Raw genomic sequence first — 18,061 nt, 5'->3', positions numbered from 1 at the left:
TCTAAGAAGGAAGCAGTGAGAATGAAAAAAAAGAAAATTTTGGTGTGGAGAATTATTAAGTGATCAAACAGTAGGTACAATAAATTATTAATGATCATCAAACAAAAAAGCAGAAATGATGGATCTGTTCTAGATGCTGGAAAGTTTACTGAAAGAGTACTGAGAGAAACAGACTAGCTAATATAGATGAAATTTTACAAATATTCTATGGATCTTAATTTCTGACTTCTTTTTATATAACTTGAGGCTATTGGGATATTAGTTTGGCAAAAAAAATCTAGACCTTTTACAGGTTTTCTTCTTGAAGCTAAATGCTATCAGTGCTGTGTGGTGCATTCTGGTCTAAATTTACCTATTTGTGTTTAGAGCTCTCAATAAAGTTTTAGTGAGAACTTGACTAACAGAGTAACTGTTTATGTTGCTAGTTCTGATTGGTTTAAGCATTGCAAAATTTGGGATGTAGTGTTGAAAGCTGTTTGAAGAGGTGAAAGAAACTGAAATTGTGCAAGCGTAAATTTGTAAAAAGAGAAATTAAATTTTTGGACCATAAAATTAATGAAATAGGAGTACATCCAGGCCTAGAAAAATTATGTTATTTTGCAGATTTTCCAGCACCTAAAACCAGAAAAGATCTTCAAGCAATAGTCAAATGAAACTATATGGTTGCTGAGCCTTTTCACTTCTCAAACATCTACAATATACTTACATGCAGACTGAAGCCAAGTTTCAAATCTGGACATCAGTACAAATTTTCATAGGTCAGTTCAGTCTGAATATTTGCATCATAGACTTTAACCTATGTTTGGTCTACCCTGATTTTGAATTACACTTGTGTATGAGCACAAGCATAATTTTTTGTGGTTTGAAGGTCAAAGTTTTTCAGTACAAACTGATGCAGGGATTGAAAGCAGGAGCACCACATTTGCAAGGTGTGCCTTTGTAAATAATTTTTGTGTTTAAAAAATTTGAATGTTATTTAAGAAAATAGTCCACAGAGACCATAATGATTTAATTGTTTTACAGCATTGTGGGCTGAAACATCCTAGAGGGGGGAGTTGTATCTCAAACACTTTGAGCTTGACATTTGGTACAGTAAGGGAAAATGAAATATTATAGCTGATGATATATCTTGCACCCCATCAGGAAGAAGGAATGATAACAGTAATGAGGACAATGGGCATCAGTTTATTTTATTTACAGGCAACAAAAGATAAGAAATTAATCAAGTGATTTGTAATCAGATGAGGAAAGGACAAAATAAGGATCCATATTTGAGGCTAGTTAGGCAGTATTAAAACTGAAATTCAGAACCAAAGGTAGGACACTAATACACAGTACGTAAAGGACTTCTCTTAAGGAAAATAACTCTACATGAACTGCAGAGGAAATTGTTTTTTCTAGGACAAAATATTGACAAGTTAATTGTCTACCTTTGTGGAAGGTATGGGCACTGTTACAGTAGAAAAATTGTAGCCAAGATTCAAGAAACAGTAAAATTTAACAACTCATAGCAAAGGATTAAACAAAAATTGCATGTATGTGATAAATGTCAAAGGGTGAAAACTACTGGCAACCCATCAAAAGGTCTAATGCATTCAGTTCTTTGTAATGAGTCAAAGGAGTTAATTTCGGTGGATTTATGAGGCTTCCTCACAGTATCTACGGGATGTTGCAGATACATTTTGGACTTTTAGACCCTTTTCCAAACAAGTCAACTTTGCTGATATTTTGTTATGGACATAAGGCCATGATGTACGGCATAATTCTCTGCCTAACATTTCATCTTCCACTGCTGGAGACTTCATCAGAGTTTTTAAAGACTCAGAAAGCTGTTACAGACTCAAAACAAACTCAGTAAACTGAACTGTATATATGTATTCAGACATAAATAATGTGAGGCAACTTATTGACAAACTATTTAAAAGATGACACTACAGTCAGGAACAGTCTGATATTTTATAGGATAAATGATGGTACTAATGAAAGTCTGTGAGAAATTATTTAGTCAAGGTAACTAAAATATTAATTGATGCAATGACTTATTAAATCTAAACTTACACTGTTTGCATCTTATGTAGCGTGACTGTTTTTCTAACATAAATTAAAAACTGCTGAGATCTTCACTAACTACATTTGCATTATCAGGACAATTAATTTGTATATTTCAGAAGAGATCAATTGAGAATTGCTCTTGTACTAAAATACATAATTTGTTTGTCTTTTCATGTCTACAAGTACTAAGCATCACCTTGGCCAGAGACACAAGTGAAAATGTAAGGTATGACTCACATTAAGGACCTGTATAAAAAAGAAAGAATTGTGTTTGGAAAAAGTGATACTAGCAGTGAGTGAAAAATCATATACCGTAATTAACATTATTCAAGATACAAAATTACATGAAATAAAAAATTGCAGCAACCATGTTAAAAGAAAAACACTGAAATATTGTAAGCTCATATCAAGATATGCAACTGTATGTTTTGAAATTTTGTAAAATGATATGTAAAAAAAGACCAATAGAGTTCATTAGGTAAAAATTTCTTTTAAATACTTCTATCTGTAAAATGACTTAAATATTAATGGTGGTTTTATTTTTTTGTTTTGGGAGAAAGGTGGCAAGATCTTACTGGTCACTGACTTATCCAGTCAGTTATTTGTTAATAACTGCTGTTTCATTCTGTGAGGGGGGATGAAATACACTAAGTTGGAATTTAATCCATCTTTCTTGTATTCTGCTCCAAAGAATAACGATTTTTTGCTCTTTCATGTTACCATGTATCTACTACAGATGCACATGTATTGTGTAACATGTACAGGAATACATAACATTGTTATTTATACCAAGTCTCATTTAAACTTGTAGCTCAGCTATTTATATTTATCTTCCTGATTACAGATAAGTTAAAAGTTACAGCTAACTGCAGTAATATATCATATCATATAACAATGAACTATTTTGCTCTAATGAGTGGCAAAGAAGGTAGTGTTACCAATCATTCAGAAGCAGACATTCACAACTTCCTGAGAATATGTTTGGAATTATAATAAGTTAATTAATTTAGTAAGTAAATAACATTAAAAGTATGGATCCTCAGAATTTCAATTACTATTTTCATTTAATGGCTGCAAGACCTTGAGCTTTCGTGACAGATTTGTATTGTTGTGGTTTCTTTTGAATCGCACACCACCTCTCACTAACTAATTCTCTCAAAATTAAGATTTTGAAGAATTTTGGAATATAAAACATTTATTTCAAGATGGATTCCTTAACCGTAGCTGTGGGATTTTAAATGATGCTTAATAATAGATACTAACCTGTCACATTTTTCAAAAACCAAACAATAATAAAGTCTTATGGTCTATGCAGAACAGTAATATCTAATGTAGCCAAATTTCAAAGATTAAATAATTTTAGAAATTACATTATGTTCTTATGCCTGTCTCTACACAGCCAGCCTTTCCCAAATTTGGCAGCCTGCCTCCTGCCAGCACACAGGCTCAAAATGGTTCAAATGGCTCTGATCACTATGGGACTTAACATGTGAGGTCATCAGTCCCCTAGAGTTTGGAACTACTTAAAACTAACTAACCTAAGGACATCACACTCATCCATGCCTGAGGCAGGATGCGAACCTGCGACCATAGTGGTCATGTGGTTTCAAACTGAAGCACCTAGAACTACTTGGCAAGTGGCCAACAGTACACAGGTAAATCATGATAGTCTGATTGGAAATCTGCACCAGACTGCATGATACATGTCAGCGAAACTGAAATTCGTACCTGACATAATAAGCTCAATAACTATATTTGTAAATAATATGAAACTTAGTAATATTTTTATGTCTTAAAATCTCAGTCAACCTGAAATTGCTGATGATCTACAAACTCTAGTTACTAGACCATTAATGCTGTTCATTATACTGCAAATTCATTTCATGTGTACTGTTATTGTCTTATTTTGGTCACTGTACATCATGCCATTGTGAAACTTAACAAATACTGTAACTGTGAAGAACAATTAAGTAAGTTTTCTCCCACAAGTGTTTGCAAAGGAAGATCTGCATGCCACTTTACTTATATAAGCTGCATATTGTAAAGGTGATACTGGCTGTCAGTTACAGTATAGTGAAATTAACATGGGATGAACCACATTTAGAATTAATTTCTTGTTCTGTGTACATCATTTGATACAATCCTTCATATGGCCATTTTTTAGGATATCTTCTCAGTACAGCAAGATACGAGTCATCAAGATTTGTCAAAACTGAGTGCAACATCAAACAACAGGAAAGGAGTCCATCACAAGACCTCTGATTGAACTGACTCCAGGATGTGCTGCCTTCCTGGTGGACAAACACAGATGCTTACACCCTCCATTGACAGTGGCTAACTTCATCACAGGGATCACCAGTCTCCTCACCAGCTATGATTTCATCTCTGTAACTGTCATGAATAAAAGAGTCTCTTAATCACAGATATTTTATCAGTCGACTACAGCCAGCAGCACCACTGCAACCTTTGTCCAGTAGGGGGAATGGCACTCCATCCTGACTTGCCAGCAGCTCAATTAACCCACCACTATAGTAGTCATATGGCAACGGCCTTGTTGCAGTGGATACACCGGTACCCGTGAGACCACCGAAGTTAAGCGCTGTCGGGCGTGGACGGCACTTGTATGGGTGACCATCCAGGCTGCCATGCACTGTTGTCATTTTTCGGGATGCACTCAGCCTTGTGATGCCAATTGAGGAGCTACTCGACCGAATAGTAGCGGCTCCGGTCAAAGAAAACCATCATAACGGCCGGGAGAGCGGTGTGCTGACCACACACCCCTCCTATCCGCATCCTCATCTGACACGGCGGTTGGATGGTCCCAATGGGCCACTTGTGGTCTGAAGACGGAGCGCATAGTAGTCATATGCTAACCTCTACATTATGCAAATTTCATTAGAGAAGTAACAATTTTTCTCAGTATGTAGACCTATTTTTATGACTGACTGTAATATATGAGAACTAAGGAAAATACAACTATCATGATTTTCCACTGATTGCATAATTCATAATTCTAACAACTGTGTTTGCGTACCTTGCTAAGCTCAAAGTCAGAATCAGAATTTTTATTGTCCCATAATAGAGTTAAATCACAAGATTTAATGTAAAGAGGTCTCATCAATAATGCTACTGAATGTACGAGAGCAAAGTATACATTATGAGAGTTGGAGAACTTATTTTACCACATAAAATCCACTCATTTGAAAAGTCTCTTATACCAAGACAGTAAATCTTTCTTAAGACATTATTTAGTGTATGAGATTGATACTTCTTTAACGTCTAATAATACCCACAAAAATTACATTAAGCTGATATCTGGGAGCAATAATACTGTCCTTAAGAAAAGTAATAGTTATAACACAAACCTAAAATAGATTTTAGTATCATCTCAGCTTTAGAAATGTGTTACTATACCTCAATGTCTGGAAATTTGCATTTGAGGTCTGGTGGAGCATCAGATGAAAGAGACTTAAATGCATCAAGTATTGGGCGATATCCAGTGCATCGGCAGATATTTCCACCAAAAGAGTTTTCAACATCTTCCATAGTAATGTTCTTTCTTCTCTGTAACAGACTGTTCAAGTAAAACTATTAAAATATTTGAAGATGACTTTGTTAGTTAACTAGTTATTTGCATGTTGCATGGATCATAATTACAACTTCATCCTGTGATATGGAACAAGTCGGTTTTAAAATTATTGTAGGCCCACATCTTCTTGGGAGAAAAATACAAAGCTGCTAATCACCTACATGATTTCTAAATTATACACTGCCAGAAAAAGTTAGTACACCTGGAAAGGTGGTGTTGATTCTGATCCAATGATGGCATACACCACATTGGGTATAGTAGATATACTGATAATGGTTTCAACATCATCCACCAACAGATAGTGTAGTGACATAGCTACCAGAACACCATCTGTGTCTACTCTTTAATAGAGAATACTCATACTCAGAAGCCTCAGTGTGGTTCAAATGTGTCAAGCAAGCAGGCAACTTCATCACAGAGGCACACACACTTGTGATTTCTATGGCCAAATGAGTGAGTTTGAAAGGTGTCAAATTGTGGCGTTCTACTAGGCCACTAGTGGCATGTAGTACTGCTACCAAAGCATAGACAAGAGGGATGTGAGCCCAGATGTGTCAAGACGAACTGTTGTGGACCAATTATTAACAGTGGGACTATGAGCAAACACAGCTCTGCCCTGTCTTCCACTCATGCCACAGCATCAATACATATCGCTCAACTGGTGCCATCACAGGATGACTTGGAAAATGGAATGGTGCACTGAGTTCTTCAGCAATAACAGTAGATTCTTCCTGCATGCAAGTGATGGTCATTTGTGCATATGTCGTAGACCTGATAAACACTGTCTCGTACAGTGCATTCATCCGAGACATGCTGGTCCCATCCCAGACCTATGGTCTGGGGTGCAATGAGCTATGACCCTTGTTGTCCTTTGGTGCTTCTGGAGGGGACTTTAACTAGCACTTGTTATGTGCAGAATGTTGTTAGACCCATTCTTTTGCTGTTCTTGCAATAGGAAAGTGATGTGTTGTTCCAACAGAATAATGCTTGCCTACACACTGCCTGTGAAACTCAATGTTATCTGCAAGGCGTGTAGAAACTTCCTTGTCCAGCACAGTCTCTGCCTCCAAGTGAGCATGTGTGTAGTATGAGGGGATGGTAAGTGACTCATGCAACTCACCAGCCAACAACTCTTATAGAACTGCATGAACAGGTCACACAGGCTTGGAATGAAGTATCTCAGGACAGTATTCACCATGTGTACAACTGATTGGTTGCCAGATTCAGCACCTGATTTGTCACCCATGCAGGCTACTCCATGTACTAACATGACTGTTTCAGCATGGGTCGATACCCGGGGCCTCAAAACTGCTTGTACAATTGATCTGTAAATGTAATCATTTTATTTACTCCATATGTACTCTTGTATCAATAAATCTTGAGTGAACTGGAAACCTCTAAAAGGATGTACTAAATTTTTTCTGACAGTGTATTATATTTATTTTTCACTATGTTGCTATATTCACTGTCTCTCCCTCTTTCTCTCTCTCTCTCTCTCTCACACACACACACACACACACACACACACACACACACACACACACACACACACACACCATACTACTATACATTCAGAAATTCTTCTATTGGATAGAAGGAGCAATCAAATGGGTAGGGAATTCAGTTTGTGTTTGTTATTAATTTTATTATTCATTAAATTCTCTACGTTCCTGGTGGCTGTTCAAAGATTTTTACAGTTGAATACCTCACTCATTTCTGTGTCATACCAAGTCTAAGAGATGTACAGTGTAAATCATCTCTCCTTCTAGCATTATGTTTATGGATGTTAACTGTCGTTTTTAAACTGTGATTCAAGCTGACAAGAAAGCAAACGTACTGTGAGGATATTGTCACAGAGCACTCTACAAGAGGCTATAGACTTGACACCACATATTATTCTAGAGCAGTCAACAAGAGGCTTTGAAGTGTGTGTCGGTACATGATGAAAGACCACCAGGATATCATAAAGTTAATATTTATTAAAACAAAAAAAATAAAATAAAATAAAAATAAAAAAAATAAAACACCGATCGAACATAAGGATTGGCAAAGACATTAATTATAAATGCATGGTGAGGCTCAGACAGACTAAAAAACATTCATTGAATTTTTTGTACAGGATTTTGTTTTTTTTACACATACTCTCTTGTAAGAAGGACGATGAAGATGCGTGATTTTAAATATGAAGTATTATGAGTTCTATGTATCATATGTGTTCAAGAGTAATAGTATATTGAACAACAGTATCAAGTATTTTTTATTTATTGTTGTCAAGTGAAAACCATATAATGAGAATTTTCTGGATTATGACAAGCGCTGATGTTCTCGGAGTCTGCTGCCTGCAACTACAATTAAAATGTAAGCAAAGTCTGACAGCCAAGAAAAATTCAAATAAGCAGAGAACTATATATATATATATATATATTGTGTGTATGTTTGTGTTTGTTTGTGTGTCTATCGACCTGCCAGCGCTTTTGTTTGGTAAGTCTCATCATCTTTCTTTTTATATATATATATACACACAAACGAACACAAACATACACACAAAATTCAAGCTTTCGCAACAAACTGTTGCCTCATCAGGAAAGAGGAAAGGAGAGGGAAAGACGAAAGGATGTGGGTTTTAAGGGAGAGGGTAAGGAGTCATTCCAGTCCCGGGAGCGGAAAGACTTACCTTATGGGGAAAAAAGGACAGGTATACACTCGCACACACACACATATCCATCCACACATATACAGACACAAGCAGACATATTTAAACAAAGATGATGAGACTTACCAAACAAAAGTGCTGGCAGGTCGATAGACACACAAACAAACACAAACATACACACAAAATTCTAGCTTTTGCAACCAACGGTTGCCTCGTCAGGAAAGAGGGAAGGAGAGGGAAAGACGAAAGGATTTGGGTTTTAAGGGAGAGGGTAAGGAGTCATTCCAATCCCGGTAGTGGAAAGACTTACCTTAGGGGGAAAAAAGGACGGGTATACACTCGCACACACACACATATCCATCCACACATATACAGACACATCTCAGAAGAAATATGGGGTAATATCAACAGCAGCAGAAAATGGTATAATGGAGTAGGATTTGTTGTGAATGGAAAACTGGGCAGAGAGTGAGCTACTGTGAACAGTTCAGTGATAGGACTGTTCTCATCATATTCGACAGCAAACCTATGCTGACAATTGACAATTTAGGTATATACACCAATGTCACAAGCATCAGATGAAGAGATAGAGGAAGTGTATGAGGATATTGAATGAGTAATTCAATATGTAAGAGGACATGAAAATATTATAACCAAGGGGGACAGGAATGAGGTTACAGAGGAAAGAAAAGAAGAAAGGATTATGGGAGAATATGGGCTTGGCAGTAGGAATGAGAGGCGAAAAACTAATTGAGTTCTGCAATAAATTTCAGATAGTAATTTTGAGAATTCTGTTAAAAAATAACAAGAGAGAGAGGTATACTTGGAAAAGACTCAGAGACATAGGAAGATTCCAGCTTGATTACATCATTGTGAGATAGAGATTTTAAAATGAGACTGGAGTGTAAGGTGTACCCAGGTGCAGGTATAGACTCAGATCACAATTCAGACATTGAACACTATGGCACACGTATGAGGAATGTAACTCCAAAGAAACTCTGGGTAACTTCAATTGACCAACTAAAGGAGAAGATACAAAAATTAAATTATAATTTCTATCAAGACCCTAAGTTGTCTACAGATGTAGATAAACATCAATGGGGACAGTTGAAAATGTGTGCCCCGACCGGGACCCAAAAGAACAGATACCATCCTCATATAGTAAAGGCTAACTGGCCATTGACCTTCTTCTTCTGTACTGGATACACACGCATTGCCCGATCTCTTACGGAACGCAGTAAGATTGTCTGCCGCAAGTAATGAGTGTAACAGACAGGGGCATTACAAATGTAGTGTGTGGACATTAAGCTGGGAATGTGGGTCTCCTGGGGAGGGTGCAAGGGATAAATCCCTGCAGTTCCACTATCCTCTGTGCCCTTGGTAGCTCAGATGGACAGAGTGTCTGCCATGTAAGCAGGAAATCCTGGGTTCGGGTCCCAGTTGGGGCACACATTTTCAACTGTCCCCGTTGATGTATATCAACGCCTGTCACCAGCTTAGGGTATTGATTTAATTATCATTTCATTCTAAGAGAGCTGCATGTCCAAAAGAACAGATACCATCTTCAGATAAATACAAAAATGTTGAGGGAGAGACAGGAACACAGCAATACAAATCAAACAATGGAAAATCCAGGATGGAATGTAACAATATTATGAAAAAGAAAGTTGCTATTCACCATATAGCGGAGATGATGAGTGACAGGTATGCACAACAAAAAGACTGTCAGAAATAAATAAAGCTTTTGGCCATTCAGGCCTTCATCAACAATGGATGTAGACATACACAACACACACATGGGCATACACACAATCGCAAACACAACTCACACACATGACTGCAGTCTCAGGCAACTGAAACCACACTGGAAGCAGTAGTACCAGTGCATGATGTGAATGGTGCTTGGGTGGGGCTAAGGAGGAGGCTGGGGTGGGGAGCGGGATGGATAATATGGTGAGGGTGGCAGAGAGTGAAGTGCTGCAGGTTAGATGGAGTGCTGGAATGGGAACAGGGAAGGGGCTGGATGGGTGAGGACAATGACTAAGGAAGGTTGAGACCAAGAGGGTTACGGGAATGTAAGAGAGTTACCACCTGTGCAATTCTGAAAAGCTGGTGTTGGTGGGAGGGATCCATATAGCACAGACTGTGAAACAGTCATTGAAATGAAGGATGTCATGAAACTTCCTGGCAGATTAAAACTGTGTGCCGGACTGAGACTCAAACCGGGGACCTTTGCCTTTCGCGGGTAAGTGCTCTACCAACTGAGCTACCCAAGCACAACTCACGCCTCCTGCGAGCATATGTAAAGTTTGGAAGGTAGGAGATGAGGTACTGGCAGAAGTAAAGCTGTGAGGATGGGGCGTGAGTCATGCTTGGGTAGCTCAGTCGGTATAGCACTTGCCCGTGAAAGGCAAAGATCTTGAGTTCGAGTCTCATTCTGGCACACAATTTTAATCTGCCAGGAAGTTTCATATCAGTGCACACTTTGCTGCAGAGTGAAAATCTCATTCAAGAAGGATGTCATGTTTGGCAGCGTGTTCAGCAACAGGGTGGTTCACTTGTTTGTTGGCCACAGTTTGTCGGTGGCCATTCATGTGGACAGACAGCTTGTTGGGTGTCAAGCCCACATAAGATGCAGCACAGTGATTGCAGCTTAGCTTGTAGATCATATGACTGGTTTCACACATAACCCTGCCTTTGATGGGATAGGTGGTGGTGGGAGGATGTATGGGACAGGTCTTGCAGGTAGGTCTATTACAGGGGTATGGTCCAAGAGGTAAGGGGATGGGAGTAGAGATTGCATAAGGATGGACGGGTATATTGTGTATGCTCGGTGGATGGCAGAATACCACTGTGGGAGGAGTGGGAAGGATAGTGGACAGGACATTTCTCATTTCAGGGCATGACGAAAGGTAGTCGAAATCCGGGGGGAGAATGTAATTCAGTTGCCCCAGTCCTGGGTAATACTGAGTTACGAGGGACATGCTTCTTTGTAGTCGGATGGTGGGACTTTGGGAGGTTGTGGGAGACTGAAAAGATAAGGCACAGGAGCTTTGTTTTTGAACAAGGTTGGGAGGATAATTTGGTCTGTGAAGGTTTCGGTGAGATCTAAGGTATATGGTATATTTCAAGAGGGACCATTTGTCACTGCAGTGCAATGACCATGGGTGGCTAGGCTGTACGGAAGGGACTTCTTGCTATGGAATGGGTGGCAGCTTCGAAGTGGAGGTATTTTTGGTGGTTAGAGGTACTGATGTAGCCATCTTTGAGGTGGAGGTCAACACCAACGAAGATGGCTTGTTGGGTTGAATAGAACCAGGTGAAAAAAATGGGGGAAAAGTTGTTGAGGTTCTGGAGGAATGTGTATAAGGTGTCCTCACCATTCATCCAGATTGCAAAAATGTCATCAATGAATTTGAACCAGGTGACAAGGTTTAGGATCTAAGTTTTTAGGAAGGATTCCTCTAGATGGCCCTTGAATAGGTTGGCATAAGATGGTGCCATGAGGGTACCAATAGCCATACCACAGATTTGTTTGTAGGGATTGCCTTTAAAGGAGAAGTAAATGTCAGTGAGGATGTAGTTGGTCATGGTGACTAGGAAGGAGGTTGATGGTTTGCAATCCATTGGGTACTGGGAAAGGCAGTGTTCAATAGTGATAAGGCATGGGCATTTGGAATGTTAGTGTCAAGGGAGGTGACATCAATAGTGATGAGCAGGGTACCGTGTATTAAAGGGACAGGAAAAGTGGAGAGTCAGTGGAGGAAATGGTTTGTATCTTTTATACAAGAGGTTCCAAAAAAGAAATAATTATCAGAAGGACTGACACAGCATTAAAAAGTCAATAGAACTTCAGTGAAATTGCAAGCAAAGGTGATAACATGAATGCAATGAGAATTCAACTATTAAATGCAGGGGGAAGAGTAGATAGGTGGATAGCATACATTTAAGGATTCCATGGGAGAGGGATTGCTTGATGACTTGATAAAAGCAGAAATTTGAGTCAATACGGAAGAAACAGGGAATCCAGTACTAGAGTCAGGATTTAAAAGAGCTCTACAAGACTTCAGATTAAATACAGGAATGGCAATAGATAACATTCTACTGGAATTTCTAAAGTTTTTATGAGAAGTGAAAACCAAATTACTACTCAAATTCATGTGTAACATACAAAAGACTGGTGATGTGCTATCAGCCTTCCATAAAAATATCGTCCACACAGTTTCAAAGATGAAATTTCCTGGCAGAATAAAACTGTGTACCAGACCAAGACTCAAACTCAGAACCTTCACCTATCGCGGGCAAGTGCTCTACCATTTGAGCTACCCAAGCACAACTCACACCCTGTCCCCACAGCTTCAATTCTGCCAGTACCTCATCTCCTATCTTTCAAACTTTACAGCAGCTCTTCTGCGAACCTTGCAGAACTAGCACTCCTGGAAGAAAGGATAACTGGGAGACATGGCTTAGCTACAGCCTGGGGGATGTTTCCAAAATGAGATTTCCACTCTGCAGCAGAGTGTTTGCTAATGTGAAACTTCCTAACAGATTAAAACTGTGTGCCAGACCGAGACTTGATCTCAGAAACCTTTGACTTTCGTGGGTGAGCAGTCTACCATCTGAGCTACCCAAGGACGACTCACGCCCAGTCCTCAAAGCTTCACTTCTGCCAGTACTTCGTCTTGTATGAAAGTAGGAGATGAGGTACTGGCAGAAATGAAGCTGTGAGGATGGGCTGTGAGTTGTGCTTGGGTAGCTCAGATGGTAGAGCACTTGTCAGGAAAACACAAAGGTGCCAAATTCGAGTCTCGATCTGGCACACAGTTTTAATCTGCCACAAAGTTTCATATCAGCACACACTCCACTGCAGAGTGATAATCTCAGTTTCCATAATAGCAACAGCACATAGGTGCCAGAACTATTGCACAACTAACTTAACATTTCATGCAACTCAGCTACTGCCAAGAATAATATAAAGAAGAAAAGAAAAGAAACTGTAGGATCTGTTAGATAAAACTCAATTTGGCTGTAGGAAAGATAAAGGCATTAGAGAGGCTGTTCTGATGTGACACTTCATAATGCAAGCAAGACTGAAGAAAAATCAAGATACACTCATAAGGTCATTTGATCTACAAAAAGAATTTGACAATGCAAAATGCTGCAAGACATTCAAATTCTGGGAAAAATAGGACTAAGCTACAAGGAAAGACAGGTTAATACAATATGTAAAAGAGTCAAGATGGAACTGTAAGACTGGAGGACCAAGATCAAAGTGCTCAGGTTAAAAAGGGCATAAGACAGGGATATAATCTTTTGCCCCTATATGCAGAAGAAACAATGACAGAAATAAAAGAAAGATTTAAAAGTGAGATTAAAATTTAGGGTGAAAGGATATCAATGATAAAGTTCACTGATGACATTGCTGTCCACAGTGAAGATGGAGACGAATTACAGAATTTGCTGAATTAATGAACAGTCTAATAAATACAGAATATGGACTGAGAGTAAACCAGGAAAAGGGAAAATATTGCGAAATCGTAGAAATGAGAAAAATGAGAAATTTCACATCAAAATTGGTGGTCATGAAGTAGATGAAGTTAAGGAATTCTGCTTCTTTTAAAGCAAAGTAACTCTAGATGGATGGTGCTTGGAGGAAATGCCATGTGGCTAGGGCCTACCGGCGGGTAGACCATTCGCCTGGTGCAAGTCTTTTGAGTTGACGCCACTTTGATGATTTGCTTGTCAATGGGGATGAAAGGAGGATGATAAGGACAACACAACACCCAGTCCCTGAGTGGAGAAAATCTCCGACCCAGCCAGGGATTGAACCCGGGCCGTTTGGTATGACATTCCGTTGCACTGACCACTCAGCTACCAGGGGCGGACATGGAGGAAATAAAAAACAGACTAACAGAGGCAAAGAGGGCATTCATGGTCAAATGAAGCCTACTAATATCAACCATAGGTCTTAATTTGAGGAAGGAACTTTCAAGAATGTATATTTGGATCTCAATGTTGTGGGGTAGTAAATCTGGACCTTGGGAAAACCATAACTGATGTGAATCGAATCGGCAAAGAACAGAACATGTGGAAAACACTGACAAGATGAAGGGACAGGATGACAGATCAAGAAAGGAATACTCGATTCTGAAATGAAGAGGTTGGCCCAGGGAAGGAATTCATGGTGGGCTGCATCAAACCACCCAGAAGGCAGATGGCTAAAAAAAAGCAACAATTATTCATGTCCACACACACACAAACACACACACGCACACACACACACACACACACACACACACACACACACACACATGCAGCTTTTTCCAAGGTTCAATAGTGTCACCTAAAGTGTCAATGTCTGATCTAATAAATGTTACAGTTACTATATATGTTATTTTTGGTATATCAACTTGAGTATGACTTCACTTTGTGATATTGATTGATGTTAATTTTCTGGCCAATATTACAAACACTGTATATGTTTAAGGTACTAAGCAACCATAGATAATGTTTTTAGGAGCTTAATTGGAAAGATTCGAAAGGTGCAGAATGTTAGCATCATAACATCAAAGAGGAGAAGAACAGGTATCCTTGCATAGCAGTAGAATGATAAGCTAATATCAGGATGAAATCTACATTGGGACTTTATAGTACAGCAACATGATACATTTGCAATGAACCAAAGTAACCTTTGGTCATAATGAATGAAACACAGAGGAGTACACATAAAAGACAGCACAAGGGGAAGCTCAGTAATCAGATAAGGATACTAAATAATATAAGAGTGTGTTATCTCAAAGTACAGGAATAGAGAGAAGAGTGATGTATAACATTAAACAAGATACTGTACCCTTACTTGTAAATGATGTAATGAATAGGGTACATGTAACAAAGAACGAGGACCTGCCCCTAAAGGGAAGAGAATGGAGAGATGCAGGAACACTGCCTATGTAAAAATTTGATGCTGGCAAGGAAAAGGCCCTCTGAGGAAGGTCATGTATCAGATAATTTCTACTGAAGTAGAAACTGCAAAATTACAAAAGACAGGGACCTAACTGTCTTGTACTTGCCTAATTCATATATTGATTTAATGAAAGAATGACAGGGACATACGTATCTGATACCTCTGATAGAGGTCATTCATGAAAGGAGTTATGATGTTGATGACTTCCAAAGCCAATGTAGATTCACATAAATCACTTCTAAATTAGGACCAAAAAGATACATACAGTGAGCTAATGGGGTGCATATGGACTTATCATGATCGCCAATGTTTTCTGGATCAGGAAATTCTTCCTGTACTGAAGTGGGACAAATTTGGCACACAAACTCCTTACCTCGAGAGTAGCAACATAAGCGGGTTTATAAAGCTCTAGCTCTAATATCTATGGAAATAAAGACATGTGACATTTTTAAGCCCCTGCTGTATAGGGTGCCATGCATTTCAGGTGTGTAGTACCGACCTGCCCTGCCTTATGAACTTGCTTTGCAGGGCACCCTGCATGTCATGGGATAAAAGAGTTTCCAAGCCCTTGGCATACAGGCTGTGCTGTATGAGAGGTATGTTGTGGGTGAAGTACCAGCCTGCTTTATCAACCTCTTCTGCAACGCTAGGGAAGGGTTGAAATAGATAGGAAGAGATGGAGAGAGATGAGGACAGGAGGGAATGGATAAGGAGGGAGGGGCAGGAGGGGATCGGTAGTGAAAGAGTGAACAGAAGGGAATGTACAGAGAGGGGGCAGGGAGAGACGGACAGCAAGAGAGGAGGTGAAGGAAATGGACAGAGTGAGGGGAGGATGAGATGGGCAGCGGGATAAGAAGAGGAGAGATGGATAGAAAGAGGAAAGGAAAGAGGAGACAGGCTGAGAGATGGGGGGAGTAGATGGACAAATAGGGAGGCAGTGAAGTGATAGTCAGAAAGGGTGGAGGAGGAGATGGACCAAGAGGTGTGTGCATTATGTGACATACATGTACACAGGCAAATCTATAGCAAAAACATCTTGCCCCAAGAGGAGCATCTTTGTCCAAATAGACCCTCATGAATTTGAGTCCTTGAGTTGTATCCTGCACAGTCTTCTTAAAGAGACCTGCACAGGGGAGGTTGGGGCAGCAGGGGATGTACAAAGAAGGTGAGAGGAGTGGATGGGCAAGTGGACGAGAGGAGGAGTTGGGCAGAGAAGGTGAGACGTGGAGCATATGGATGTTCATTTGTTGCAGCAGATAGCCTCAGAGCACAACCTAAAATGCTCAAGCTCTAATGTTTATGAAGATACAGACATGAATGTTACTAAGACCCAGCTCTAAAGACCCTCTACAACAGGTGTGTTGTGTGGGAATAGTGTCGACCTGCCTTATAGACCTCCTCTGTTGGGCAGCCCACATGACAGGTTCCTTAAGGGCAATATGGGCAGTCAGATAGTAGATAGTTAGAATGCATACGTGTATGTATTGCCTCACCCAACGACACCTCCCCCCCCCCCCCCCCCCCCCCCTCCCGGCTTATGGCTTATGACCACTGCTCATCTCATCTATTCCCATCTTTCTGCAGACAACAACCAAGTCTGAGCAGTTGGGTGACTGTGTGCTCAACAACGCATTAATTTCAATTGAAGATATGTGTATAGGCATGTGCAATAAACAACTAGTAGACTTTGGCTTGCTGGCACCTCTGATAGAGGTCATTCATGAAATGAGTTATGATGTCGATGACTTCCAAAGCCAATGTAAATTCACATAAATCACTTCTAAATTACGACCAAAAAGAGATATACAGTGAGCTAATGGGGTGCATATGGACTTATCACGATGGCCAATGTTTTCTGGATGCACCTGATGGTAAAGGGGTAATATTTTTAGTAAGTCTACTACTGTCAGAAGTATGATCACAAGGATATACTGCACTTGCTATTGTTAGCTCTCATATTACTGAAAGACTACTGTATGGAGGAATGTCATCACATTCCACACTACGTATACCATTATATGTACCACATCACGACACACCACGCAATATAAATCAGTCCAGTAGGCGGGTTCATGTGTTAACTGATTGTGTGTTAACAGTCTGGGATGAATCCTCCATGGCACATAGAAACACAGCTGAAACACTCAGAACAATGCTGCAAGACATTCATAGTAACAATATTATCACAGGTCATGCACTAATACTAATGTGTGGGGACTTCCAACAGAAGTTGCCAGTGATCACTTGCTGATGTAATTGCCATCTACTTAAAATATTCACCATTGTGGACACATGTGCACACCCTATCATTGTGGACAAACGTGAGAGTAGGCCAATGAGACAACTCTGCATACACCTTTGCGCAACATCCGTTAGCATCGTAGGAATGTACTTGCAACCATGAGGGATGGGAGATAGCACCACATGAGCTATTAGGAAATACATTCTATAAAATTTATAGCTAATGCATATATAAAGCAGATTGTATGTAGGAATTTCCAGGATCTCCTCTCAGACTCCTGGATAAATATCAAGCATATTTGGCACCCAAACAGCAGACTTCTTGAGTATCAGCACTGAGCTAGCCTAGCTCCAATAGGAGTGAAGATACTGCAAAAATGTGTTTTACAACTCCTGCTGTATAGACCGCCCTACTTGATGGCATGTTGTGCGGGAAGCAAACAGCTCTGGCATAATGACATCTTTTGCAGGGCAGGCTACATGACAGAGGCAAGAAACATTCCTCCAGCAGATAGGCATGGATGGGGGAGGACAAGACTGATAATGGATGGGATGAACAGAG

At 39.7% G+C, this 18,061-nt stretch overlaps 1 protein-coding gene and 1 long non-coding RNA gene across 2 annotated transcripts in view; one reads left to right on the top strand and one right to left on the bottom strand.

The window, feature by feature from the left end:
* Positions 1–263: 263 nt before the first annotated feature.
* On the top strand, positions 264–4,992 carry LOC126100658 (uncharacterized). Its single transcript, XR_007522197.1, has 3 exons — positions 264–2,278; positions 3,452–3,707; positions 4,217–4,992. It is a non-coding gene; the product is annotated as an uncharacterized LOC126100658 (long non-coding RNA).
* A 118-nt stretch (positions 4,993–5,110) lies between these two features.
* LOC126101301 (xanthine dehydrogenase/oxidase-like) overlaps positions 5,111–18,061 on the bottom strand; it is a 188,279-nt gene continuing 175,328 nt past the window's right edge. Inside the window, exon 5 of the mRNA XM_049911980.1 lies at positions 5,111–5,626. Coding sequence (XP_049767937.1) covers positions 5,461–5,626 — 166 coding nt within the window. The 3' untranslated portion in view covers positions 5,111–5,460. The remainder of the gene's footprint in view (positions 5,627–18,061) is intronic.

This window comes from Schistocerca cancellata, chromosome 9 (assembly GCF_023864275.1).
Source record: "Schistocerca cancellata isolate TAMUIC-IGC-003103 chromosome 9, iqSchCanc2.1, whole genome shotgun sequence".
In the NCBI taxonomy this organism is placed as follows: Eukaryota; Metazoa; Arthropoda; class Insecta; order Orthoptera; family Acrididae; genus Schistocerca; species Schistocerca cancellata.
The sequence above is the reverse complement of the archived record's forward strand: the minus strand, read 5'-3'. Positions and strand labels throughout refer to the sequence as shown.